The sequence below is a fragment of the Haemaphysalis longicornis genome, unplaced genomic scaffold (assembly GCF_048455015.1).
Source record: "Haemaphysalis longicornis isolate Haplotype H1 unplaced genomic scaffold, Haemaphysalis longicornis Haplotype H1 scaffold_1, whole genome shotgun sequence".
NCBI lineage: Eukaryota > Metazoa > Arthropoda > Arachnida > Ixodida > Ixodidae > Haemaphysalis > Haemaphysalis longicornis.
In genome coordinates this window covers 352,692,584-352,719,646 of record NW_027526203.1, presented here as the reverse complement: position 1 = coordinate 352,719,646, position 27,063 = coordinate 352,692,584, and the positions used below count along the sequence as shown (strand labels likewise).

General features: G+C 46.1%; 1 protein-coding gene across 6 annotated transcripts in view; it reads right to left on the bottom strand.

The window, feature by feature from the left end:
• The window catches only part of LOC144154886 (nuclear receptor coactivator 5-like), a 69,662-nt gene extending 44,759 nt beyond the window's left edge, over positions 1 to 24,903 (bottom strand). The window contains exons 1-9 of one of the 6 annotated variants that reach the window (XM_077685977.1): positions 24,744 to 24,903; positions 21,955 to 22,096; positions 21,387 to 21,497; positions 16,066 to 16,132; positions 11,128 to 11,229; positions 10,121 to 10,303; positions 8,641 to 8,826; positions 4,813 to 4,911; positions 3,293 to 3,492 (exon numbers count right to left, since the gene is read on the bottom strand). In XM_077685977.1, coding sequence (XP_077542103.1) covers positions 3,293 to 3,492; positions 4,813 to 4,911; positions 8,641 to 8,826; positions 10,121 to 10,303; positions 11,128 to 11,229; positions 16,066 to 16,132; positions 21,387 to 21,497; positions 21,955 to 22,087 — 1,081 coding nt within the window. In that variant the 5' untranslated portion in view covers positions 22,088 to 22,096; positions 24,744 to 24,903. Of the gene's footprint in view, positions 1 to 3,292; positions 3,493 to 4,812; positions 4,912 to 8,640; positions 8,827 to 10,120; positions 10,304 to 11,127; positions 11,230 to 16,065; positions 16,133 to 21,386; positions 21,498 to 21,954; positions 22,115 to 24,743 lie in introns of those variants that run through there. The other 5 variants (XM_077685976.1, XM_077685978.1, XM_077685979.1 and 2 more) reach the window with 5 other exon arrangements.
• Positions 24,904 to 27,063: the final 2,160 nt, after the last annotated feature.

The window sequence follows — 27,063 nt, the reverse complement described above, 5'->3', positions numbered from 1 at the left end:
CAAGAAGGCACAATGCTTTGGCTGTGGGGAGTGTAGACCGAGTCGTGACCACTGACAGGTCGAAAAAAGGTGTGCGTTAATTGAAGTTTGCGTTTAGAACCAGAGGGGGAAAAAAATACAGAAGACAAAGGGGGCAAGGAGAGCCAAGCTGCAGACGCCATGTCAACCCCAACCTGTGTGTGTTGTGTTGGCAGCTATTAAATATTCAATAGCTCCTCGAGTCTCACGTAGGCTAAGGTCAATAAGGCGGTATGCGTGTAAAAGGCGAAACGCATGCATGGAGAATGTGTCTCCCATTGTGGTTACCCATCCCGCTCCAGGAGCCAGCCTGGCCGCTGCCAGGCCCCCGATGGGGCTTCCCACATCTCGCCACTGGTATCTGCTGCGTGGGCAAATAGCTGGCTGATGGCCGCAGCCAGTGACAGCACAAGGGGGCAGTGTGTGGGGAAAGTGGGACACATCTATTTGCTGCATCCCTTGCCCTCAATATGCGCCACAGGCACCTCCGCATGTTTCACGAATTCTTCTAAACGGCAGTGCAAAGTGGTCACAGGGCCACTTAGCTGTGCAGAAAACCACAGCTTTCTCTTGCACATGTGGCTTCTGCATGATGGTCACAGCAAGCAGGGAAACCATAACGCAATTATAGCTCCGGCAGTCAAAAAACGGCCCGAGGCTTGCGGATCATTTGCGGATGACGACGCAAGGATCTGACGGCACATGCACAGGTTAATCAGGTAATGTAAACCCGTGACTGCAGCACTCAGGCAGCCACCTTTGCCTCAGCGCACATCTCGGTGAAGCGAAATCCATAATTGGAGGTACCCCAGCCACCATAGGGACGCATGGCTTGTACGGCAACGGTTTGTGGCATCCGCAAAAGGTAGTCACGCAGGTTCTAGCGTTCGCGTGCCGGCAGAAGAAACTTCCGAGGCGATAGCGCAATAGCTGCCACTAGCACACACAATTTCGGTACCTGCAAAACGGCCTCTGCGGGGGGGCCTGCGGACCATGCACGGTGATGACAAAACTGCAGTTGAACTGACACGCTGTGGCTAACGTAAACAGATGATTGAGCATCTGCGTTGCAGGCTCGACCACGTCCTTTGCTTCAGCGCATACCTCGCCAGGGCCAAACACAATTGGGGTACAGCTATAAAGGCACTGTACGGCGGCAACAACGCATGTTGACTCCGCAGGGTGGTGAACCTTGCTCTGTGCGACAGGTCCAAAGTCACACACTGCGAGTACAAAGCGACAAGTGACCCAACGCGGGTCCGGAGCAACACGGCACGGGTCTGGAGTGACACGGCGGGGGACCGAAGTGACACGGCACGGGTCTGGAGTGACACGGCGGGGGACCGAAGTGACACGGCGCGGGTTTGAAGTGACACGGCGCGGGTTTGAAGTGACACGGCGCGGCTCCGAAGTGACACAGCGCAGCTCCAAAGCGATACGGTGCGGGTCCAAAGCGACACAAAGTGAAACGACGCGGGTCCGAAGCATCGCGAAGTGACACGATGCGGGTCCGAAGCATTGTGAAGTGACACGACGCAGGTCTGAAGCATTGATGCGAATCCCAAGAGACACACGGTGGGAAGAAGTGGGTTTAATGCGACTATGAAAGGGCTCTAAACCACTGAACACCCCCTTCCCCACCAGAAAAGGACAGCTTTCCTCCCATCAAGCTTTTGCAGCTAAGCACACCTAAAGGCTAAGAAAGGCAGTATGCTCAAAGCTCCCATGCTAGCCTTTCAGTCATAAGCCCAAACTTATAAGCACAGTGCCTCAGCTTATAACAGGATGTTTATTTAATACTGGCATACCCATCTTCTTCTAAGACCACAAAAATATATCAAAAGTAAGCATAATGAACCTAACAAGTGTGATGGCACCATGGATTGACAAATATAGATAAAACATACAACCTTTGCTACATGTGTATTCTTAAGAAAAAGAGCAAGCCTATTTTTATGCCCAATGGGTCTATCATCTATGCTACCTTCTGCTTTGTCCCAAATTGTTCAGCACCTTCGAAGCAAATTCAATACATACATTGCTTAAAAACATCGGCATTTATAACGTCCCTTAGTATTTACAGGGAAAGCTGAAATGGACCTCTCTCCAGTTTTAAGCACGACTGGTCACACGAAAACCCCAGTATCCCTAGTTGCACTGCAGTGACAGCCACGGGATGGCTTTCCCCTCTGACGGACAGATTTCAAGGTGTCTTTTGGCCAAGACGTGCGTTTCACCCCCCCCCCCCCCCCCCTGGAATGTTCGGAAGTGAAAGGGGGGATGGATTTCATCATGTCCTTCGGCCTGCAGCATAGCTTCGCCACCTTGAAGGGCATAAAATGACCACTGCACTGCCAACAACCAAGCCAAGGCTCAGACACAGTCACGGGAGCGGGTCTTATGGAACAACAGAGGCGACACACTAGGGATGCGCGGAGGAACGATGGGATCCTCTGCTTCACGCAAGAACACAACCTTCATCTACTTAACGATCCTCAAGTACCGACCACACACTTGGTGTACCGACATGGACTTTCATAGGTGTGTGGTTGGTAATGTGGAGTGCCTTGAGGTCTGTGTCGGCAACCACAAAAGCGCATTTATAATGTTTCAATATTTGACTTGTTTGTCTAAGATCCACTGTTCGCACGATTTGGTGCACAAAATCAAGAGCCTATACACCACTTCTGTGAACCTGCCACCTCTACACCGGCTGTCTCTCGTCTTACGCAGCAGTGTAAATGCAGTTGAAATTCTCGCTTTGCATGCGTGATGACTGTTTAGGAAAAATTCACAAAAAACCACCGATACAACAAGCGCAAATCGAATTAATGTCAGATGCATAAAAGACACGGGAACCCCCAAAAATGGCAAAACCAGGGGGTAAAAATCCCGTGACTGCAACTAAGAAAACGTGCGCCGCAGGACGCAGTCGGTGAAAACGCTTGCCAAATGTCCAGCCCATCTCATAAAATGTTTGTTCAGCAAATAATTCTTATGTTGTATAATAAATAGAAAACCCTGCTCGAAACAAAGACATTGACCAAATCTTACCTGTATGAAAAGAACACCGATCACTGAAAAGCTCATTCTAACTCATTCCACCCATGTCTCCGCTACCTTACACATAAAATGCGATCAAAACAAACAAACAACAAAAAATGAATCAAGAGATAAGTTGAAGGCTGAAAATTTAGCTATCTTTGCAAGTTTAACTGCAAGTGGAAGAGCACTATGACAGAGAAAAGGCACACAAAACACAATGCTCACTCACCTTGCGGCACGCCATAGAGAATATTGACTGTCACGCTCCCGTGCAGTTCATGCTGGTCGGTCACGACAACAGCAAACAGCGTGCCCCGCTGGGTCAGATCTTCCAAAGCACGACTGAGCAGAGCTTCATCCTTCAGAAATAGCAGATCCACTTGCATTCCAAGGTTTTTCAGTCGCCGCTCTACCATTTCTGCATAATTTCTGAAAGAAAACAGGACAGACCTCAACACATCGCAAGGCGTGAAAAAATACTCTAAAGCATTTTTTAAGTTCTTTTTTTAGAGAATTTTCTTCTAAATAAATCACCAAGACTAACTCATTCCCCAACACTGTTAGTGATACCAAGACAATATAGGGGTAAATTTTGCAGCATTCCGTGATCAAGCTACTACTCGTTGAAAGCTAAGGCAGAGCTCATAATCAGTTTCGCAGAGCTGTTATTCCAAAGTTAGAACAATTCTAAAATCTTTCCGGAATTCTCTGAGGCCCAAAATTAAAGTGGTAAAGAAATGGAAATAAAATAGGGGCAGCACGAGAAGGAACAAACTGAGAATAGGATGGTCTGGGCTCAATGCAAGCTTGAATGTTTTCAGCGACTGTTTACGGCTGGTTGGGACACGAGTGGACACTGAAAGCAACTCTTAATGCAACTTTCATAATGCTTAATGAAAGCAACACATGTCAGAGCGTCTCTGAAGTTAGCATATATACGTTGGAAGAATTACGGCCACACAGATCTCCTTGATGCTGAAATGCGACACAAGTAGCTGTGCAGGGTGGAAACGGCAGAGGACTGAACAAAGCTACTGCATACAGTGCTGGCAAAACACACAACTGCACAGCATTCCTTGCAAAATAATGATGATAGCATGATAGCAGCACCAATCATTGTCTGGCCTAGCTAGAACAGTGCTCGACATTCTTATTTTGTATGGGGCTCAAACCTCTCTCTCTCTCTGGGAACACTCACGAGCGTCGAGTGTCACTGCTGGCCGCGCTAGGAACGCCACCTACACCTGTGGCTCCTGGTTCTGTCTGTTCACCGACTGCCTTTTTGCAGCTGGCACAGCCTTGCTCGCCACACAGGTGACACACGATTTCAGTATGGAGAGAGAAACCCTTCCCTTCAGGAGCACAGGTGTTACTTCAAGATGGGCCATGCACATTACATGCTCCTGGGTCCCCACCGTGACCTTTGCAGTCGAGTAATGGTTTCGGTACATTTGTAGACCTGCACCCCCCCCCCCCCCCCAAAAAAAAAAAAAAAACGCCCAAAACAGATAATAGCTAATTAGCATAGAGCAAGTTCATTCAGCTTTCTCTGTGTATGTGAAAAAATTACCTAATTTTCCCCCCAAAACCGCTGCCCACAACCAAGACCGCAGATGTATATCAATAGAGCAAAATATCATAGCAAATCTGCCCCTGAAATTTCTATCCAAACTGTGGGGTGAGCACATTAACAAGACATTACTACATAATATACAGCACTTGCCTTTCAATTCAACCTTTAACACCCACCTGTTCTGCCTATGAAGCACAATGATCTCGCAGTCATTTGGCTTACGAAGCTCAGCCTCCGGCCTAAACGGTAGTGGAACTGGAGGCACGGCATCCATCCTACGCAAAGAGCACACAACATTTGAGAGAATCTATGACTGCCTTGTAAAGGCATGGCACATGGAAAAAAAAAGGGAACCAAAATATCACTTCAATCTTTTCCGCATGCCAAGCCGGGAAGAAAATGAAAAACTGCTCACAAATAAGAGTGACAAACGGGAAAATCTAAAATAAGACAGTGAATAGTGAAGACAATTTAGACAAACTATATGGATAAATTAAAGTTCTGCAAGTACAAATGTACAACTGGTGGTAGCAGTATAGTACGTATTTACTCGATTGTAACATGACCACAATCGTAACTCGAGGGGTGACTTTTCATTGATTCCAGAAAGAGAAAATAAAACCGCAAAAGTAACGCAAGGGGAAACTTTTTGTCGCGTCAAAAAAAAAAAAAAAAAAAAACACCAAAGTACTCACACGAGGCCAGTGGAAGCTTGAAAAAGCACATTTTTTTTCCAAACAATGTAACTAGACGCCCACTTGTGACCGCTTTGAACTTCGTTCACAGGATGCACATCCGTTGAGTGACATTGTTCGTTTTAAGCTGTATCAGTTCAACACTGACCACTGTGAGGTGGTTGCACTGTTCCATGACGAAATCTGTAACACGCCTCTCCAATTCTGTGTGGCGGCAATAGCAAGGCCCACGGAAGCTTTTTTAGCCTGGTTCACATTAGTAAAGGCACTCCCGCTGGAGCCGCCAGGGAGCTGAGGGGGAGTCGAAACACTTGAGGGCAACTAAAACAACTGAGGCCCCCACAAAGTACAACGCAAAAACAAAGGCAAAGCTATACGCAAGCCGTCAAAGCTGTCACTACCACCGCAGGAAAAAAAAAAAAAAAAAAATGACAGCCGGTTCTGACTTGTAGTGGATCCAGACAGCTCTGGCACATGTTGCCAACACAGATCGTGAAATGGCCAAAACTGCAGCTGCTGATGAGAATCGGGTGCATCATTGCATGTTTTACAGAAACTTGAATTTCGGTATTTGATTGTAACACAAGGGTAGCCTCCAGGTCGCCAAAATTAGAAAAAAAAAACTCGCATTACAATCGAGTAAATATGGTAAATTAATAGTAAGAACAGGTGTCACCACCCCATACTTTTTCCACACTACAGTTTGGGGCAGAAAATGGCACATTAGGACTGCTGAAGCTTGCTCAGGCATTCTTCAGAAACGAACAGTATGGTAAGAATATTTGAAAACTAAATAAGTGTGTCCAGTTACTTTTTAAACCTGCTGCACCACTCTCAGACCACAGCAGCCAAAATGAGTTGTCAGTTGCACAATGTGTCTGCAAACTCGTGGAGACCACATGTGTCTCCATTGCATGCAATGTAGCGCCGTTGGGCTCACAGCCCAAGGCCACCGACAGGGCCACCGCATTGGTGGCATGGGTGCGCCGAATGCGCGGGCCCTCGTGTGCACACAGCAGACGTGACGCATGGTGTGCCAGCCTTCCCCAGTGGCCTGCTCCTCCCACCAGCACCCTCCAACCCGCGAGACTGTTTCGTCTGGGGCCGCTCATGCTCTGAAACCCAAGGTCGAATTCACAATGCCTTGTCCCTCAACCACGAGACAAAGTGAGTCTTCCCTCAGTAGATGGGCCAAGTCAGCGGCCCATCTCTGAGCTTGTGGAGACCTAGGTAGTCTCCCGCCTAAGCTCAGGAGAGCTGCTTCTGTGGTACATAGTGTACAGCTGCACTGTGGATTAAAGCTCATTTTGTCAACTCTTTCTCGAAGCGCATTCTTGGCACCTTCCAGCGAGTCAAACCAGCCCTCAGCGGCGGCGTCATGATGCTGCAGAGTGGACTGCGGCTTTGCTGCTCAGGTTCTCGCTACCTGGACAGTTCTAAATTTAAATTTAGACAGCCAAATGTGGGGGCCGCTGTTGCTGTTCTGCTTGCTTCGCACGGTGTTTTGTCAAACGCTCTACGGATGGCCAGCTTCATCCGTGCCTACATTAACACCACTAATACACAGGAGCGCTTCTGCAAGCAAGAAAACCTCTTTCTCACACACATTCTTTCGCTCAGCAGGCGAGCCACTCTGCGCATGCCGAGGCATTGCCTGGCAATGAAGAAGCGAGCTTTTTTTTTTTTTTTGTTGCCTGGTCAGCATTTTTTACATCAGGAGGCTTCACAGACTAGAGAAGTTTTTTGCTCTGGCATGGGAAGGTGGTCCTGCTCCCAAGCAATATGTTAGCTGGTCACTCAGCTTGTGACATCATGTCATCAGCCTTTTCACTGCAAATCATTGTGTGCCATGTAAAGCGCCTGAAGCTGATTAAATTTTCTTGTCACGAATACACAACAGTAAGATCTCACAAACATTGAAGGCGACCACAATGTTCACCAGTCACTAAAATAAGTCACTTGTTTGCTAATAGCCTAATGATACTTTTATTCTCGCTTGAAAGATAAACAGGAGGTGCATTTTTTATTTTAGTGTTCACCCTGCCTAGGACAGCACAACCTTTTGACACTTTCCTTGCACAAACATGCAACCATGGTTGCCTAGTTATGTCTCCGATGACAAGCACGATTTCAGCTGGTACTGGATTCTATTGCACGTCATTTGCCAGTGTATTTTCTGAGGAAAAAAGGATGCCCGATAGAATTGGGTAGTTCGGGTAGAGTCTCGTAAAGCCGCACCAGAGTACGGGAAGCAGCCCGACTGTGGGTCCGAAAATTTGCAGAAAAAATGCAGAGCAGAGTTGTGCCATAACAGCAGTACTGTTACCGTGCAGGCAAATAGCAGCCCCTGCAGCATTTAGACGGCTATGTTGTCCGCCAGAGCTGTGTTCCTCCCGGTTACCCCACAGATTGCCCAAATGCCACACGAGGGCCTGGGATATGCGCACCCATCTGATGGAGAGCTTTTGAGACAAGCCCCTCCGGCCTGCTCAGGAATGGGAGGAATGTGATGCGGGACACCCACAAAGGTAACCATTTCTCCATCAGAAATGCTTGCTCTGGAGCCAGGAATCAAAGCAGTGGCCTCGTGCCAAGCTGCAAAACACTTTAGCCCCTGCACCAATACGGTTGGTTGTGGCCACAGATGACACAGAGGATGAGGTACTTGGACTGACAATGTTTAAGACTCCGTGTGACCAAACACCATAGCACAAAGTTTACTTTTTACGCAGCACATTTCTGCCCTTTTGCAGTGGTAACCAAAATTGAGTGCTCGTTCCAGTTCCAGCTAGGAAGAACCAAGTATGAAAAGTGCTGCTGCTTTTGGTAATAAGTTTGCCTCCCATTTTATAATGCACTAAAATGCTAAATTTCTTGTTTTTCTGTCACTTCAGTGGCCCTTTTGCATATACCCAAGGAGGAAATTCTGTGGAGCTTATAGCAGTCCAAATAAGCGCAGTTCCTTTTTGCAGGGTAGAAAGGGTAAGACATCTGTAACATTCACTTCAATGGCCACTAAGATTTGAAGAATGATATATTGGAATCGAAGAATATTCCTCACTAGATTAACAGTGCTGTTGACATCTTGTAATTTAGCTTAGCCTCCTTTTTATGCTGACGTTCTCAAAGAAGTCACAATGCAAACCAGTGCTACTGGTTCCCTACTGCTAATAAAACCTTAGTAAGTAAGAATGTTTACGCTACAATGTTAAAATAATCACGTATGGGTTGGGGAGGTCACTATCTACAGTCATGAATGACCCTGGAGTAAAGCATGCTTTAGAGACTGATCTGAAAGCACGCACTTACCGTCCCCTGGGCGGCTCGTCTCGCCCATAGCCTATGGGTGGCTCATCTCGTCCATGGTGGCCTCCGTAGTCATCCCTGCCCCCCCAATAGCCATCCCGACCATAGCGGCCGTTGCCTTCCGGCCGAGGGTACGAGCGCGGTGGAATGTCGTCCCGGCCATACCCACGCTCCTCCCGGCCGCTGTACCTGAACGGAGAAGTGCTGCTCACAACCAAGGTGGCGACGAGACAACCCCGAGCCCTCTAGGTAACTCGAGTACTCGATGACGAAAGCACCCGTGTAGCAATTTGTAACACACTCAGACTGGCCAGGTGATGCGGTCAGACACTTCCAAAAGACAAGCAGCAAGGCCTTCAATAGAAGCCTTAAAAATGTTAAATTCACCTCAAAGGGAACAGCAGCCACTCACCTACCAACCAAAGGCTTTTTTTTTTTTTTTTTTTCATTTATCTCGCATGGCGGGCAACCCACTTCAAAGCGAGGAGCATCTTCAAAGTGGCTGCACTTGCTTGGCACTCACCACATTAACTGCTGCTGATGCTGAGCTCTGAAAGCAATACTTGTGCTTTCTTCTGGAAACGCTGTACTTCATCAAGAAGTCACATCGTCGTCTTTCTCTCATGGACGTCACTGAGTGCAATTTTAACCGAAGGAAACAAAAGTGGGCTGCTTTTATAAGCCTCGTCACTGCCCCTCTGGGGCCAAGATCAGAGCAGCACCTACTGCTAGAGTTCACGATTGATTGATTGATTGATTGTAGGGTTTAACGTGCCAACGCAACACAGGCGATGAGGCACGCCATAGTGGAGGGCTCTGGATTAATTTTGACCACCTCGTACATGGGCGTACGTACACACATACATATGTACACGTGTGTACGCACATACACAAATCTCGTACACACAGGCGTTTTCACTTTTCACCTCCATCAGAACAGCAGCCACCGCGGCCGGGAATCAAACCCACGTCCTCGCGCTCAGCAGCACAACGCCATAGCCACTGAGCCACCGCAGTGGGTTGCTAGAGTTCATGTTTGCACAAATGGTGTCATGCAAACTATCTGATGTAACACCAGCAGTGCTGTTCCACACTCACACGAGGAGTAGCACAATTCAAATGGCAAATTAGTGACATTCATTGCTGCTGCTCTCCTTCCAAGATGAGGAGCCACACAATGCCACGTCACATGCTCAACGGCACAAGGAGGAAAAGGAGGAGGATTGAGGGCAATCATGGTCCTTCCGTTACATCATTCCACCTAAACTCCGTAGAAAAAAAATGACAACTGTTCTCTCAAAGGAGGAACCTAACTAACGTGAAATGACAAACCGAATTCAGTTTTATTTATTGTTTTTGACAGTGGCAGACACAAAAGATCCTGTGAAAAGTGACACAGCAAGAAAAGCCCTCACATTATTCCCACAGCACAGTGTGGGCCACCCAGCAAGCATGGCACTACCAAGTGAAGGGAGGGGCTGACCTGTCCTCTCGACTGTAGCGACCGTGGCCGCTGTCCCGAGGTGGTCCCCCCGGGGGTCCTCCACGAGAGTAGTCGTCCCCTCGGCCATAGCGACCCTCATCCCTCCCGAAGCGGCGATCAGATGGGTAGTCATCTCCGCGACGGGAAGGAGGAGAGCGGTCGTAGGGCTTGCCTGAAGACGTCCTGGAAAAGATTGCACACAGGTCTGGGCCCTGCCGACCAGTGGAAGGGCCTGCATAGCTGTGCTGCTCGTGCCATACCTCATGCCCTGGACTCTACCAGCCCTGCAGCCTTGGATATAAACCGCCACCACTGCACATCCCACAGCCAGTGCGCCTGCGACTCTCGACACAATCCCAGTCCTATGCAGGGCCTTTGGAGGCAGTGCATTTTGCTACTGCCACCGGTGATCACACCACAGCCAGTGCCTCCGCCTCTGGCTATACACCAAGTTCCTCAGAGGGCCTTTCGAGGGTTTCTCTCTTCTCGCAACCCTCATTGGTGCTCATTTCACAGCCAGTGCCTCCAACTCCACAATACCCCTGGCCTTTCTGAGGACCCTCAGAGATTTTGTTTACCTTTGGCACCACCACCAGCGTTCACCCTGCTGCCAGTGAATGGACCTGGAAGGTTTTTTCCACTTTTTTGCAATTACTGATAGTGTTCATTTAGAGCCTTTGACTCTACATTAGCCCCAGTCCAGCTGAGGACCTTTGGAGGCTTTGTCTATATCTTGACCCACAACCAGTGTTCCCCTTACAGCCAGTGCCTCTGACTTTATAATACCCCCAGCGCTTTGTGGATTTTTAGAAGCTTTGACCCCCCCCCCAGTGTTGCTTGCCACTTCCTGCCAGGGCGGTGCTACAACTTCCACACCTGACAAAATGTCTTTACATGCAAAAAAAAAAGAGAGAGAGAGAGAGAATGAAAGCAAAGCTTTGTTGGTCTACAAAAGGGCTGGCAAGCTCAGCTACTTCACATACAGGCATTCGGCAAGGCAAGCACACCTGTCATCTCGTTTGTATTCGCGCTCATCGAAGTCGCGGTGCAGTGGTGATCTGTCTCGTGGCATATTTACGTCGTGTCGACGGTCGTGATCCGAGTAATCCCTGGAAGTACAGTTACAAAAAAATCTTTTGTGACTTCCACATTTCTTCCATATTTTGGCATGTGACAGGCATGGAATGCTTCACTGCTCCGCCAAGAACTTGTGCATTTGCACATCATGTAAAAGGGGTAAGTTGATGAATCCAAATGAAACAGATCATCGATAAGAGTAATTCTCAAATGAAAACAAATGAGCAAGCTAAGGATAAATAAGTTTCAAAAATGCTAGATGATTTGAGTTTAAAAAAAAAACCAAAGGGAGTAATTCAAAATCCCTGCAAACCAATTTACTTTACACAAGCACATAACAAGCCAGTACAAAGGAGTTTAGGTTCCTGCTTTTTACAATAAACTGAACACCAGGAAAATTAGAAGGCAGCCTTTGGTTTTTAAAACAGTAAACACTTCAGTGTACTGAAATGACAAGAAAATACATCTGGCCCTTAAAAAACCCACACACATAAGAAAAGAAGGTAGTGTGTATAAATAATGAAAAATAATGCATCTCCCTCCTCAGCAGCCTCGACTTTGGGGCAACCCCCACATGTGAGCAGCCTATGTGCTTAGAATGACAAAGTTTTAAAGCAACGCACTAGATAAGGGACAACTACATAAAGGAGACACACTGGGTGCACTAGTGCCCAGTGTGTCTCCTTTGTGTAGTTGTCTGTTGTCTAGTGCAGCGCTTCAAAACTTTGTCATGTACCAACTCGCCCAAACCACTACTCTACTAAGAATGACAGTCCACATTTAGTAGGGCTGATACAAGGGCAATGTGCTTAGGAGCGCTTCTGGAAGCAGGCAAGAAGGAGCATCTAAAATGCCATTTTAGTGCTTACATGGTGAGTAAATTGCCTGAGAAGGGACTGAGCATCTAAGTTTTGTGAAACGGCATTATGCAATTATGTGAATAGGTGCAAAACTGGTTTAGTGCATTCAGTGCTGAACAGCAAGAACAGCCCAGCCGTCTCAGTGCCACAGCACAACCTTCCCATTGCTATGCCCCTTCATTAATGCGTTATAGCTGGCCAGTCCACACACGATAGCCGGCTCAGTTTTTAGCATCATGATAATAATATCACAACACAATATTTTAATTGACAAAGGATTTTTCCAAAATTGCGCAGCATCATGTTTTGACACCTTGATACAATGCGAAATTAGAAAAAAAAGCAGTCCTATAAACAAACCCCGTTCACACAAAAAGAACATTGGGGTGCCTTCAAGTTTAGATTTGTGTAACCTCCTATCTTTTTGTTGAATTGCTCTTCTCTTTTAACCAGCATAAATTTGCTCAACAGGTCTAGTTGCTTTTGAAAAAGCAGTGTACTTCAACTTTCAACCTTTCCCATTTCAAGTTTTTGAGTCCTACATTAGTATATTCTGGGTTGCTAGGTTTTAGCCAACGGCCCCATTGAATCCCGACATGGCATTTCAGTAACAGTACGGTAAATTAAATGTAAAATGCTGGCCTAAACGGCATACCACACAGATGCCCTCAAAAATTCCATTGTTCAAAAATTGAGGTTCAAACATGGGAGAATAAAGCATTATTACATTGGGCCAAGCAAAGCTTCTGCTAAAAAGTGCCGGCTGTGTTCGCCGCAAAGTGGCATTCCGCACAATACTGCAAGGCTGTGTAGTGCAAGTGCAAACGCAGCAGCACCGTTTTCCTGCCATTCAGTTCCACGTATGGAGTCAAAGAACTGCACACTGCGTGTGAAGCTAGGCATTTCTTTTTGAACCGAGCATTCTTTCAGCAGCGCAATTCTAGCTGATTGTAATGAGACGCCAAAAATACTTCACTCATACCACATTTTCCCTATCACCACAAGGTGGCTGTCTCTAGGCATTATTTGAGCGCAGATGCGCACAACTGGTGCACATGGAAGGTTTGACACAAAATGGCAGAAATAGCAACAGTTCAACAGTTGGGGGTTACGACTGATTACTTTGGAAAAGCTTTCACCATTTGATGCGCTTCGATATCCTTAAAGGGGACAGGAAGACAAACGCAAGTTTGGTTCATTTGAAAGATTTCCTCGTTAGAATAACGTTGATACCACTTTTAACGCAAACTTTACTCAAATAAGCTGTGTAATGAGGAAAGCAGAGAATGGGCATGCGACCCACTAGCTACTTTTCCGCACTGAACCTATTGTGATTAGCTCAGGCCGACAAAATCTGAAGCAAATTAAACAGGTTAAACAGGGATTACATATAAAGTGTGCAGAAAGAGCAATTGGCACTTACATGCAGTGCACATTCTTGTTATATTAGTAAGAATGTTGGGCTAAGATATGGAAATTAATGAAAATACACATAGACATAGAAGCACAAGTGCGCACAGCGTGCACTATGCCAGCCGACGCTGCACAGCCGTTGAGCGCGTTCGGCTTGTTTGACATGACACTGGCCAACTGGCACAAGCAACACTGCCACTTACGTGACCCTTCCTGTCGAGCCATACACAATATTTCACGGCACGATTACTGTCAAGCGCAACAATCAGCCAGGTACAAGTCCGGTCAGAAAAGAAAAAAAAAAAATCCTGCGGACAGTGGTTCTTTAGCGGTATCGTTACGCCATCTATGAAGAGAGATGGTAACCAGGCTAACATAAAATATGTTTTTGCCAATGGCAGCAGCCTTAGTCAACATACTATTCTTTTAAAAACCTGCCCTGGATACGTCATTGTTGAAGTCGTGAAACGCACAATGTGGTGGGAGAATTAAAATTTTGGCTTAACTTGCTCAATTTCTAAGTGAATAACGAATTGTTTGCAGCCAGACAAGCACTGAGAGCACTATAAAACACCAAATCATTCAAATAAAACAAACTTGTATTTTGTCTTCATGGCCCCCTTACACATAGGCAGCGTTCTGCAATGCCTTTTATTAAAATGTGATGCTCAGGAATGAAGTAGCCACAATAGGCCTAGCTTCTGAAGCAGTGAAGCCACTAGTGCTGCCACAGGAGTGAAGACCCTAACGCCTGTCAAATGAAAGTTACCAAAGGCATTTTGCGCAGCAATCATGTTGCGCAGCAAGCAAGGCACAAAAGACAGGGCTACAATTTGTATATGTTCACAAGATACAATTTCCCAAGAGGTATACAAGCCTTTGCCATGATGCTAGAGTGTGAGGAACAGATACAGTTTTTAGAGGAATCATTGCAACTGCAGCATGTGCCAGTGGCATGGCATTTGCTAGTCTCATTTGTAACCTCTACAGCTTTGCCTTGCCTACATTTTGGAATTTGTTGTTATTGTGCCTCTTGCATCCCAGAAATTCCATTTCATTTACTGCCGTAGCTAACCAGCAATTGCAGTTTATATATATATATATATACAGGGTGTTGCGACGATAATTGGAACACTTTAAAAATGTTTCCTGAGCGAACAGCCGCTCTGTTCGCGCTCAAACTTCCCACGAAGGTCGCGTTTCGTGGTCTATTTTGTTTGACACTGGGAACGACGGCACTTGCCTGTTTATCCTGAAAATAAATAAAAACGATTTTCGCCTATGGGAAAACGGCGGCTGATTTGGACGTGCGAGCCCGAAAACCGGGTTTTCTGATCGTCTGCTAGCTCATTCCTAGGTGCATTTTCTGATCGTCTGCTGCACCATTTGACTCCTTCCTACCGTGAATCCCAAACATCCATTTCGCTCTGCATACCCCAGGTGGTTCCATCGTTCCAACATCAACTTGCGCTGGCTCGCACGTCCAAAGGCCATTTTCCCATAGGCGAAAATCATTTTTTTTTTTTACTTTCAGAATACACAGGTAAGTACTATCGTTGTTCCCAGTATCAAACAAAATAGACCACAAAATGCAACCTTCGTGGCAAGTTTGAGCACGAACAGAGCGGCGGTTCGCTCAGGAAAATTTTTTAAAGTGTTCCAATTATCGTTGCAACACACTGTATGTGTGTATGTGTGTATATATATATATATATATCGACCCCACTGTTTTTACAGCCATTCACTTAGAATGTTCCAAGAAAATGGCTGTAAAAAAAGTTGAGATGGAAATTTTTACAAACAAATACAGGGCCTCTTTTATGCTAGGGGGAACAGCCCCACTGAATTTAGTACTCGTCCTTTTTTGGCGACAATCACAAAACCTCAGTCATCCTGGCCCCGCTATCTCAGTGTGAACGGTGCAGCAGTGGCCATAATTTCTACTAACACCGAGATCTGAAATTGTGGGGTTCCTCGCTATTTCCCCTCTCTAATAACTAGTGCATCAGCAGAGAAACATGATTTGCGAAACACCTGTGTTCTGCTTCACTAACAGGCACATTTCCTCCGGCTTCCACTGGCAGAAGGCAGAGTTGCAAAATGTGAGGGCAACCGATCCAAACATCTAGAAAAAAAGCTTTGTGGAGACCCACCTCCTACAAAAAGTGTTTACTGTATGTTGATAAATACTAAAAGTGGGGACACTGGCAGGCATTTGTAGGCCTGTCTTAACAATGTCAACTGGTTGTTCATTTTCTTTGTTTCTTTTTGCTAGCTTGGTTTGGCTTTGCTGATACAGGTTTCACATTTTACACATATATCCCACAACCAAAAGTGATTATTTGTACGGTAAAAATTCTACTGCAGTTCACAATTTTAGATTTGGCACCTCTGACTCATGCAATACAGCCGAGTGTCCACAACTTGACGAATACAACAGCACCTTTTTTTTTTGCTTTTTTTTTTACTCCAAGCAAATGTGGACCACTAAGGATGGGACAAAAGGGGAGGTCAGTTTAGCCCCTTCCCGTGCAACAGCCCCCATGAAAATAACTCTCGTGTGCTAGCGAAAGCATGCCCATCATGGACTCTCACCTGTCCCTTTCTCGAGATGTTCCTCGGTACGATCGTCTCGTGTCCTGGCTGCTGCAAACCCTCAACTCTGAAACAGCAACATTAGCACGTCCCAGAACAATGATTACACAGTTCATTGAACATATCCATAAGTCCTATACACTTTTCACTGTGGCAAGGCATCTAGCATTGAGGGCCAACTGTAGCAAAAATTTCAACCTCTCAAATACCTCACTTTCATGTAGTCTCACTAAAAAAGACAGAGGTAGAAAATTTGCCGACACCTGAAACCTGCGCAAGCTTGTCGCCAACGGCCAGCGAAATTCAGCGATTTAAAACCCAATCTGAGAAAAGTGCAGCCATTGGGGCCACGTGGAAGCGACGTTGCAGCCGGCAGAGCAAGTGGCCGAAACAAGCTCAGCCCATTGGCTACTTGAGTGAAAGCACATGCACTTTTCTCAACCTACAGCCCCGGGAGAAGGGGACAGAATAGAGCTCGATCAGTGCTACGCTCGCCTGGCTAACCAGCAGACTGGCAGGTTGGGATGTTAACTCCACTTCATGGCTGTTTGTTACGCGGGCAGATGTAGTGTCACCTGCTATGCGGCTATTTTAAATGCTTCTAATTGATTAACCGGAAATTTCAGAGCTACCAACCATGTCCAAGTTGCTTTGATGGCACCAACTGCCGACTAAGAATAGATGTGGCTGAGGTGGAATTTCACTGCAGTTGGCCTTTAACCATATCACTCACATCACAGAGGCGGTAAGGACGGTACAAAAGGGTACAGCGGGAACAAAAGCAACACTGTAATGCAAAGATTGCACTTAGCCATTAATACCAGCTGCAGTGTGTGGCTAGTGGCAAGAACCCGGCAGTGGCGGCGACCGCAAAGCGATGCAAGTAGCTACAACTACAGCTTGAATGGAACTCTTAGTGCAAAGTTGAGCACACACAAAACTTCTCCAGGCAGGCAGATTTGGTTGCTCTGAAAGCTTTGAAAATGCCACCATAGGCATGCCCCTCCCTATAGGCCTCATGCACTGGTATGGTGGTGGCGCCACTGATGTGCTGCATTCAGCGCCATCTTGTGGACAACGAAGGAATAACTTTTGAACTCCGCGAGACGACTACCTCCCGGAGCATGGCATTCAGCGCAGTATGATTATCAGCAAGAGCAAGAACGAATGGCTACTATTCTGTTGCAGTGTGATGCGAACAGCCAAGCAGTACCTTAATAAACAGAAAATGGTTCGCAAAGGCGACTCATCACACCAAAACAAGTTGTATACAAGCACGGGACTGTCTCCGCGCTGCGCGCGTACACACTATCATTTCGCAACAGCTTCAGCTGAACACTAGTGGCGCCACGCTAATGAAAGATAAAAATAAAAAGACAAAAACTCGTGAGCCCACTTAAGAGGAGAACACTGCCAGAGTGTACACGTGTGAGAGTAGGCGCGATCGCTCCACCAATCCAGAAACTCGTGTTCTGTGGGGCTGCTGGCCCCCGTGAGAGCATTCGATAACAGCGGCATCTCAACAGCGCTGGAAACGTTTTCATTTGTTTCGCTTTAGGTCGTGGTCAAGGCACAACTGGTATCACCTAGCAGTTGGCGACCAGTTTAGTGAAGAGAATACCGGCGGTGTGACTTTCACAGTGCTTGTAGAAGCGAATTTCTCCAGTGTAAACTCCACTGTGCGTTGTCGGTGCAGGAGTGTTCATTGTGTGTGTGAAATCGCAGCGAAACGTTCGTCAAGTTATACGGCTTCAAGTGCCCGAAGATTCAGGTTTGTAGAGGCAAGTAGTTGAAAATACAACTGCGCAGCAAAACACTACATAAAACTGCCAAAACTATGATCAGTGTTCGTTGGATGGGCTAAGAAAAATCTCTTTACGCTTTTTTTAAATGCTTTCACAGGTTGATAAACGCGTGCTTAACATGCGAATATTTGTGGACGTAAATACGCGCGAGGAATTTTCATGAAAGCCTCTAAATATTTATTTACCTTGTTTTTACCCTTTTATTGCTTGACATAGCCACGGGCACAGACATAGTAGAGCGCACAGCGGGAGCTATAACTTTGCACAAATAGTTCCTCTCACATTCATAGTGCCGATTAAAAAGACCATTTGGAATAATGGAGATTGTGTCATAGCTGATACAGTTGCACGTGATGTTCGTTTAACTACATGCCAGCGTAATTAGTTGTGCTCATGCATGTTCTTTGTCAGCAAAAATATTTTGCACAACAAGCTCCACTTGACCTCGTTTCCTTGGACTTGCTGTGCTAGAAACGCAAACTACAAGTTGTAGATAGATTGTAGGGTTTAACGCGCCGACGCAACGCAGGCAATGAGGCGCACCGTAGTGGAGGGCTCCGGATTAATTTAAACCACCTGGGGATCTTTAACGTGCGCCGAAATCTCGTACACATGGGCGTTTTTGCTTTTTGCCTCCATCAGAAAAGCGGCCGCCGCGGCCGGGAATCGAACCTGCGACCTCGTGCTCAGCAGCACAACGCCTTAGCTACTGAGCCACCACACCGGGTAAACTACAAGTTATACACATTGGCGGATCTAGACGGGGGGGTCCGGATGTCCTTATGACCCCCCATTTTAATTTTTGAATATACATACCACCAAGATGATGACTATAAAAACTCGATGATTTTCTCTATTTCTTGAACTTTTGTTTTTCCGAAATATCATTGAATAAAAAAGACTGCTCCTCTTTCTCCTCATCATCATCATCACTGATAGAAGCTGACCCCCCTCTAAGAAAAACCTGAATCCGCCCCTGGTTGTACAGGACCGTATGTCAGAGATATTTGAGTCATTTCAACAAAATTGCTGATACGAGTCTCCGAATTATGGCTGGTGTGTGTCCATCTGTTTATTGTTGTGCCGCTGCGTAGTGTGCCTTCTGTTTTCGTATCACGGCTATCTTCAAATTTTCCCAGCATGGCATTTTTTCGCAGTGGTCGTATGCCCAGTAATATTTTTTCATTTCTTCTAGAGTACCATGCGCTTTGTGCATATCGGCATCGCAAGCAGCTGATCCGGGTGTGTTTATTCTACTTTGGAATAAAAGTCCACCGCCGCTACCAGGTGTCGCCATGTGTTTACATGAAACTGCAGTGCGCGAGGCCCACAGGCTCGATGCATTGGTGTTTCGTGCGCGACCACAGTGAAGGAAAGTGAAGGCATATGAGACAAGGAATTTTGGCCTTTGCTTGGGAAAACAAAATGCCTTGAACATTCTCACTGGCAAGTAGCATAGCATCAAGTAGCATATAGCAAGTAGCATAGCATCAAGACACGACAAATAAAAAGAAATCTGACATCTAAGCACTTCTTACATGTTATGAATACAAAGGCCTTAATATTAACCCAATTAAATGCCGCTGAGTGCTCCTCAGGATTCGCATTACAAGTAATGTTTGCTCTTTGCTCGTTTGGCTGCACTCTTCCTCCCCCTTACTTCATCTGTGGTGTACTGGCATGGATGGCCAAGCACAGCTGCAGCTGTGAGTCGCTGCTGCCGGACACTGAATGGTGACTGCTGTCGCACTCCCTATGCACATCCCCAAGCATTGCCCAAGCAACAGAGGTAAGTGCTTGAGTTGTTACTTTTCAGGCATACGGAGTGCGTTGCAGCCACTTGGCATTTAGGAGATGCCCCAAACGCCGTTCTGCCATTTAAAGCTTTAGATTTTAAAAAATAAGTGCACGTGTCTCACAGCCCAGGATTCTATTTCCAATTTGCAGTGCTGGCTATAACACCCAAATGCAAGTTATCCTTACAATACATAAATACCCAAGAAAGTGAAGGCAAACACCGGCACCCCGATATCTGAATCACAGCGGCACTGGACATGCAATTGGAGGATTGTACGTCCCGTTCTCACCCAGGGCATCCGTTTTCCTCCACTTTCTTACCAAACATTCCAAAAATGGTTATCCTTAACCGAAAAACAGTGAAAGCTACTTCTCATATGCTTTCCTTGGTGTTTTAGACTGCTGGCTTTCCTTTCTGCATTCACTCAACGCTCACCCCCTCATTCCTAATTGTTTACTTGTGTGTGTGCATGCAACTGTGAGCAAATATATTTTTCTTTTTTTTTTTCTCAATACTTTCCTCCTTCCCCTGCTAGGGCAAAAAGACATCCTGTATTAGAGATTTTTCATTCATTTACACATCTTGGTTCCAGCTGGGGCTGTCTCGGACTGCCACTTTGGTGGCTGGTGCATCCATCATCAGTTGATTGATTATGGGGTTTAACGCACCGAAACTACACAGGTTATGAGCAGTGCTGTGGCGGAGGGTACGGATTAATGTTGACCACAAGGGGATCTTTAATGTGCGCCGAAATCTCAGTTGCAAACGCACTTGCGTCTACAGCCATAGTCTCTGCCACATTGCAGCCACCACGCCTTCCCACACAGTCCAGACCAGACAAGTACCAACATGCGCCTGGCTGCTCCAGTCGTGTGTGCACATGGGTGCGCATGAAGAGGGTGCTGTTTTGGACAGTGACGAGTGTGGTAGCCCCAGCGTGGCCCCACTGGACCTACTTCGGGATACAGGACAGCCACTGCCGAAAACGTCCCCCTCTTCATCCTTACAATGCGGGTTGATAAATGAAGCTGCCTGTTGCCTTCAACACATCCAAACCCAAGTTAACAAGAAGTGAAACCAATGTAGCAAATGACAAGGCACTACATTTGATTGCGCTCAAAACCAGCATACATTTTTACTCAGAAGCACTACCTGCACTATTGAGCATTGCCAGTGTACACATTGCCAATGCTCAGTAGTGTACTGCCAAAAGAATGTGAATTCGAAAGAAGGAACAAACTGCCAGCATAACTCTGATGGAAACAAAAAAAGCTCAGAATCAGATAGAAAAAGGGCAGAGGGGTTGTGAGTAAGAAAAAAAAATTTCCGGTGTAATGGCCCTAACAGAAAAAAATGAATTGTGATTTTACGCACTGAAGCTACACTTGGGCTACATGGAGCGCCATAGAGGGTCATGGGTTCATCTAGACTATCCAAGTATCGGTTGCGTGCCCAATACTTGAAAGCTGGGCACACAACCGTTTTCGTTTTTTGCATCCAATATAAAAGCCGATGCAGTCAACAATCAACCCGTGACTTGCCAATTCACCCTAAAATGCGCATTCCAGTGATTTTTTTTTTGTCATTTAGTTATTGTACAACACAGCGCCTTGGCCAGACTACGACTGGGAGAGCTAGCTTCTGCCAGAATAACCAGTGTGCATGCACTGGCTTGAAACAAGAGCCAGTCCCCATTGCTCGCTCTGCAGTCTACTTACGTAACAGACAGCCCTTGAAAAAGCTGCCACCTTCCCCTTTCACGGCAGCCTCAGCTTCCTCTTCTTCTTTAAACTGAACAAAGCCGAAACCGCCTTTGTGCAAAGAAATACCTGACAAAAGGACAGAGAGGTACCTCATAGCAATGGCGAAAATACACACACAATTACTGAATACACTTTGCACAGGTAAACTTGAAAAGTATGTCACACACTTCTTTTTACATCCATAATATGTGCACACTTTTCATTTTCACAACCTAGTGGCATAACAAAGCTGTATAAATAAACAGAACAACCTTTCACCACAAGAAAAACAGAAAAAAGAACAGGAGGTGGGAATGGGAGCCTGATAGTCACTGGCCAGCTGCCAAGCTCCCCTCCCTCACCTCCAGAAACACAAAGGCACAAATTAAAGGCTAAGGTACATATATCATGAAACGTTTGCAACAAATTCACAGATAAAAAGCCACACCAAGCTGCAAACCAAGCTGCAACACAGTTGCTGAACACTGCATTTGAAAAGGTTGCTTGAGGCAATCACACAATGGATCAAGTGATTGTAAGATACCTTGGATTTCACCGTATTTAGAAAATAGCTTCTGGAGATCTTCCCGTTCGATGTGCTTTTTCAAATTGCCCACATATATGCGAGACGTCGCTCTGGCTGGATCTGAAGTGTCACTGCTCATGTGTGTGTCCATAAGTCCGGTCTGAAAACATGAACAGCACTGAAAATATTTTGCGATTTTAGACACAGCTTTGTGACCTAATCTACAAAGCTGCCTTACTGCGCCTCCCCAGTATAAGCTTCATTGTATTAAATAAAACCAAACAAGCCACGGGAGCCCACTACAGCAGTGAATACCCACTAAGTCGGTGCATCTTTTCACTATGTTCAACAAATAACACTGCGCATTTATTGAGCAAGAAAGTGTGCCACAAATTTAGAAAGCTTGCAAGAGAATAAAGAATAAAGAAACCACTCAAGTTAAGGCTCTGGAGGTTTTCAACAAAGCTCGGATGACAGCAAATACTGGCAAAGAAATGAGCAAAGCCTCAATTACATCAAAACTGCGCAAACCTCGTTTCATTTGTGCGAAGAAAATTGAGTCCATAATATATCCACAAAGAAATGCCTCATCAAACCTCAATACGTACAGCCTAGTCCATACTGCCCTAGTCAAGAGGCACGATGAAAAAGGTCTGGCTAAGTAAAACAAAGTCACACTGACACTTAAAAAATTCTTATCTCATGTCTATCAACTCAAAGGCTAAACTGTCGCAGAGCGTGCTAGCTACAAACAATGCGTCGCTGTTTAGATAACTGTGGGTATTTTACAAAATTCTTTATATTTTTCTAACTCGAAATGACTTTTACTTTGACGATTCAGTGAAGCATGTTCAAATATTCAAAACAGTACTATATAAAGGGAAAAAATAGATGAATAAAGACGATGGATCTAGTAACTTCAGAGGCAAAGTTGGCTAAATTGATCCTTTGAAGCAAGACTTGGTTCTCCAGTGCCAGAAAAGCCAGACATGCTACTGACTTCCAAGGCAGAGTTAGGCTAGTTGGTTGAATGACATGTTACTAGCGCTAACGGATGGGACACATGAGAGGAATACACAGGACACGACACTTACTAAATACGTAAATACAGCACGTCAACAGCACATGCGCCCAGAAACATAAAAGCTAATTTTTGGTCACTCCTTAAGTGTACTCTGTGATCTGCCCTGCAAGAAAAACACTTCTTTGCTGGACAATGCCACAGATGGGGTGCTGACACATGCGCCGCCTTCTTTGGCAATACGAAAGGCCTCAAATATTTTTCTTTGGGGTTGATTGCTGAGTATGCGCAATACGTGTGTTTGGTAAACTGCAGCGCATGTGCACCAGCGACAATGGTCAGCTCAGTGCCCCCTTTCATTACCACCTATTTGTGTACCCTCTAATGCGCGTTTAGTAAATATGAAGCTTTCGTCTAGCAATTGTCCAGTGAATGCCTCTCATGTGTCATCTCCTTTTAGCACTAGTAATATGAATATTATCACATGCATGGCTAGAATATATGTTGCCTCGTGTTACAGCTGGGGCATGCAACATCAACAGCTTCCATTTTCAAGAAATAAAGTTACGCAACCAAGCTTCACTAGACATGAACACATGCACCAATGTTTTGTGGTCATCAGTCTTGACGGAGCCGAAGGACAAAAGATGTGCCCTGATACAAGCAACGCAACACGAGTTGGATGCGCAAGCACTTGCTACTACTCGACACACAAATACTGTGCCCTCGCAAATTACATTACGCCAACACTAAATACCATTTTTAAGCAGTCCAAATCACAGGGCGTCGGAAGACTGTCATTATGCAGTAACGTGTTCCAGGCTGCCCTTTTCTATTTCTTGAGCTACTTACTCGTTTTGTTCAATGAAGATTATCATACCCCACAGCGTGAGAATCATCCCAATGAGCTTTACGAAAACATCGCACACATCCCAATGAATAAGTGAACAGAAAATCGAAACTAAAATGAGAACCGATTAATGAATGACACATGACCATGGAGGCAACAATCATCTAGAAATGATACACGCGACACGAAAGTTCAATAACAATCAACCCATTGGTCACTAAGAACTATTGGGACAGGGGCATTAACATTAACAGGGGCTACACAGCAATTGATCCGGCAGTGAGACTGAAACAAGTATTCTTACAAGGAATCGTAGCTGGTCCTGTGAGTTTTACGCCAGTTTAGCTGGCGCTAGGCCAAATTTAAGTCAAACTCACTCGTGCTCGACCAATACCCGCGAGCTGCGATTCTGTCGGGAATATTGGCCGGCTGGTGAAAAGTGTTGTTCACGGAAGCTAAAACACCGTTTGGTCAGGATGCGCACTCGGCCAGATTCGCGTCAAGTGAGCCGGGCGGCGTTTTGGCACTCAATGCACGTTGTTCGCGGGTGAACTGCCAAACGAACCATTCGCAAGCGCCTATCGAATGCACATCCGATCCATGGTGCAGCGCGCCAGAAATCAAAGCTGCAACGTATTTGGTTGAAGTCTACGTATACACGGACGCATTGTGCACGAGACGCGCAAGGCGAGCTCGGGCAGACGCCGGTTTTTCGATCGACACGCGTGCTGGTAAATTTCTTTCCCCGTGGCGTAATTTAGTTCGTTTATATTTGGAGCTAGGCATGCAAAGGCGTGCGCATTAGATGTACTAAACGTGATTTCATTTCTTCTCTTTCCATTTAGGGTTACGTTAGCAACACGGCTGCGCCGAATAACGCTAGGTTCTAGTGGTGTAATCTTTCTAGGCCCTTTATACAAAACAGCCTACACTTACCTGGCTCTTTAATTAGCACAGTGCATGTACTGCGTAGCTGGTACTACTTAGCGTACCACCCAAGAATATAAATTACCACAGCACCAAGTACCACTTGCACGGCACACCGCAGGATGCAGTAGCCATGAACAAGACTAGCACGGCCGCGCACAAGAAAAAGGAAGAATATGATTGGTCAGCTCACGAAGCAGCGATATATCGGATTGGTCCGTACCACAGCAAGCGCTACTTTTTCACGCCGACAAGTAAGTGCGTGAACCAACCAATCACAAAAACGCGCCCCAGTACCTTATGACGTGGTAAGGTGGCGCTGCGTGCAGGTAAGGGCCTTACCCAGACTCCCAGTAAATATTTTGGCCTTTGCTCCGCCGCAACAAAACGACAGGGAGCAGTTATTATCAAATATCAAAATACTGGTGTTTCTTTCAAGTTGCGGCAGCTCTTCAAAACAAAATGGTTGTTGTTCACCGGGCCTGCCGCACCGTGCCGCACGTTTCAAAACTGTACGGTTTAACCTGGTTTAACGATTTCATCGTTGATAAGTGCCACGTTACCTGCCCGTCGCAATAACACAACGTTCTAGAGATCACCTGGTATCGCCTCCGATGGCTGGAGAGCCATTTTATCTACGCGTTTTATATGTATCCGTACATTCTAATGTGGGCATCCAAATTTCCTACCGATATCACACCGCCGCCGATCCCTTAATTTCGTGCAGATGCAGTCTACACATTATTAGTCTTCTGGCGCCCTGGGCTCTTCGATTTACAGTCTCGGACTGGCTGTACCGTCTCGAACTGAAGCAGTCCGGCATTTTATTTTCACATGTATCCCTATGGCTTCGGGGAGTCCGAGACTAAATCGAAGAGCCCCTGGGAATAGCGTAAATCGCGTAAATGCTACTCCCAGCCATAAATGCCATAAATGCTCCTAACTCCGTTTATTTCCCCTCGCCAGACCGGTATGCCACGCCCCAACCTTAAAGTGGCCATGCAGACAAAATAAAAGTTTGTTTTATTCGAAAGATTTGGTGTTTTATAGTACCAACAGCCCTTTTCCGACAGCAAGTGATGCTTCATTCACTTGGAAATCAATCAATTTAATTTAAAATTGATTCTCCCGCCAGATTGTGTGTTTCATGACGTCTGGGTCTTCAAACGTCTGGGTCTGGGTGTGTTTCATGACATGGTTGGGTCTTCAAAAGAGCTTGAGTAGAGCAGAGTCGCGTTGCGTGGATACTGCGGAGCATTGTTTATCGTCAGTCCTAGATAACACCACCATACTGCTCCTCACCGCTACTCGCCTTTGCCTTTTTTTTTACCATGTTTGCACCTGGCTTGTTTTTTTTTTGCGGTAATTAGTAATCATTTCGTGAAGCACAGGGTATGTTCAACAAATAGGGTCACGCAAGACAATGGCGCTTCCACTGATCGGTCGCTGTCGTCAACCCCAAAGACAACCCCAAAGCGCTGCACTGCTGTGAAGCTATAACAAGCATAGTGCACGCCGTACCAACAGCAGTACGCACTAGTTCTTCTATACTTTCGCAACTTCCAATGGTTTTCCCCCCCGACAATGCGGTACACCTAAGCAAAAATAGCTCGTTCTGCCCTGTCTAACTTGCGTTGGCTTATGCCGGCCTTAGCAAACCGGACGGCTGCGCATATGACATCGTATGTTCTAATGTGGGAAATGAGCTAGTGAGTCGCATGGCCATTCCGTTTTTTCCTAATTATGTAGCTTATTTAAGCGAAGTTTACGTTAAAAGTGGTGTCAGTACGATTCTAACGAGGCAATCTTCCGCATGAACGAGACTCGTGTTTTGTCTGCAAGGCCCCTTTATATTTCCTACAATCCACCGTCCTGTTGAACGATACCCGAGGCGCCAGAGGTAAACAGCTTCACTGTAAAAGCTACTGCCCACCCTACAGGTACTACAAGTGTATGCTAGCTGATGATAAAAGGCTTCCCCACTGATTCGGGGGTGGTGGCAAAGGGAAAAAGCATTGGGCGCTAACGTTTAGGCCGGTCGGATAAAAATCAAGGCAGGCATACTCGATGAGAGGGGAGAGGGGGGGGGGGGGGGGGGGGTGAGATCAAGTGCAAAAAACCTTTCCTGATGACAAACGCCATTTCGACTGCACAAGTTATTGCTGTTGATTTTTATTTCCTTTTTTATTTACTTTTAGACCACGCCCTGGAGGTATTGTTGTGACGGCCATCACAACCATCACGCACAAATCCTTCATGGCCTTCCAAACTTCCATCCGAATCTCGGGTGCCGGGCAGATTGCAGACTGTACAATTACGCCCCGAGTTT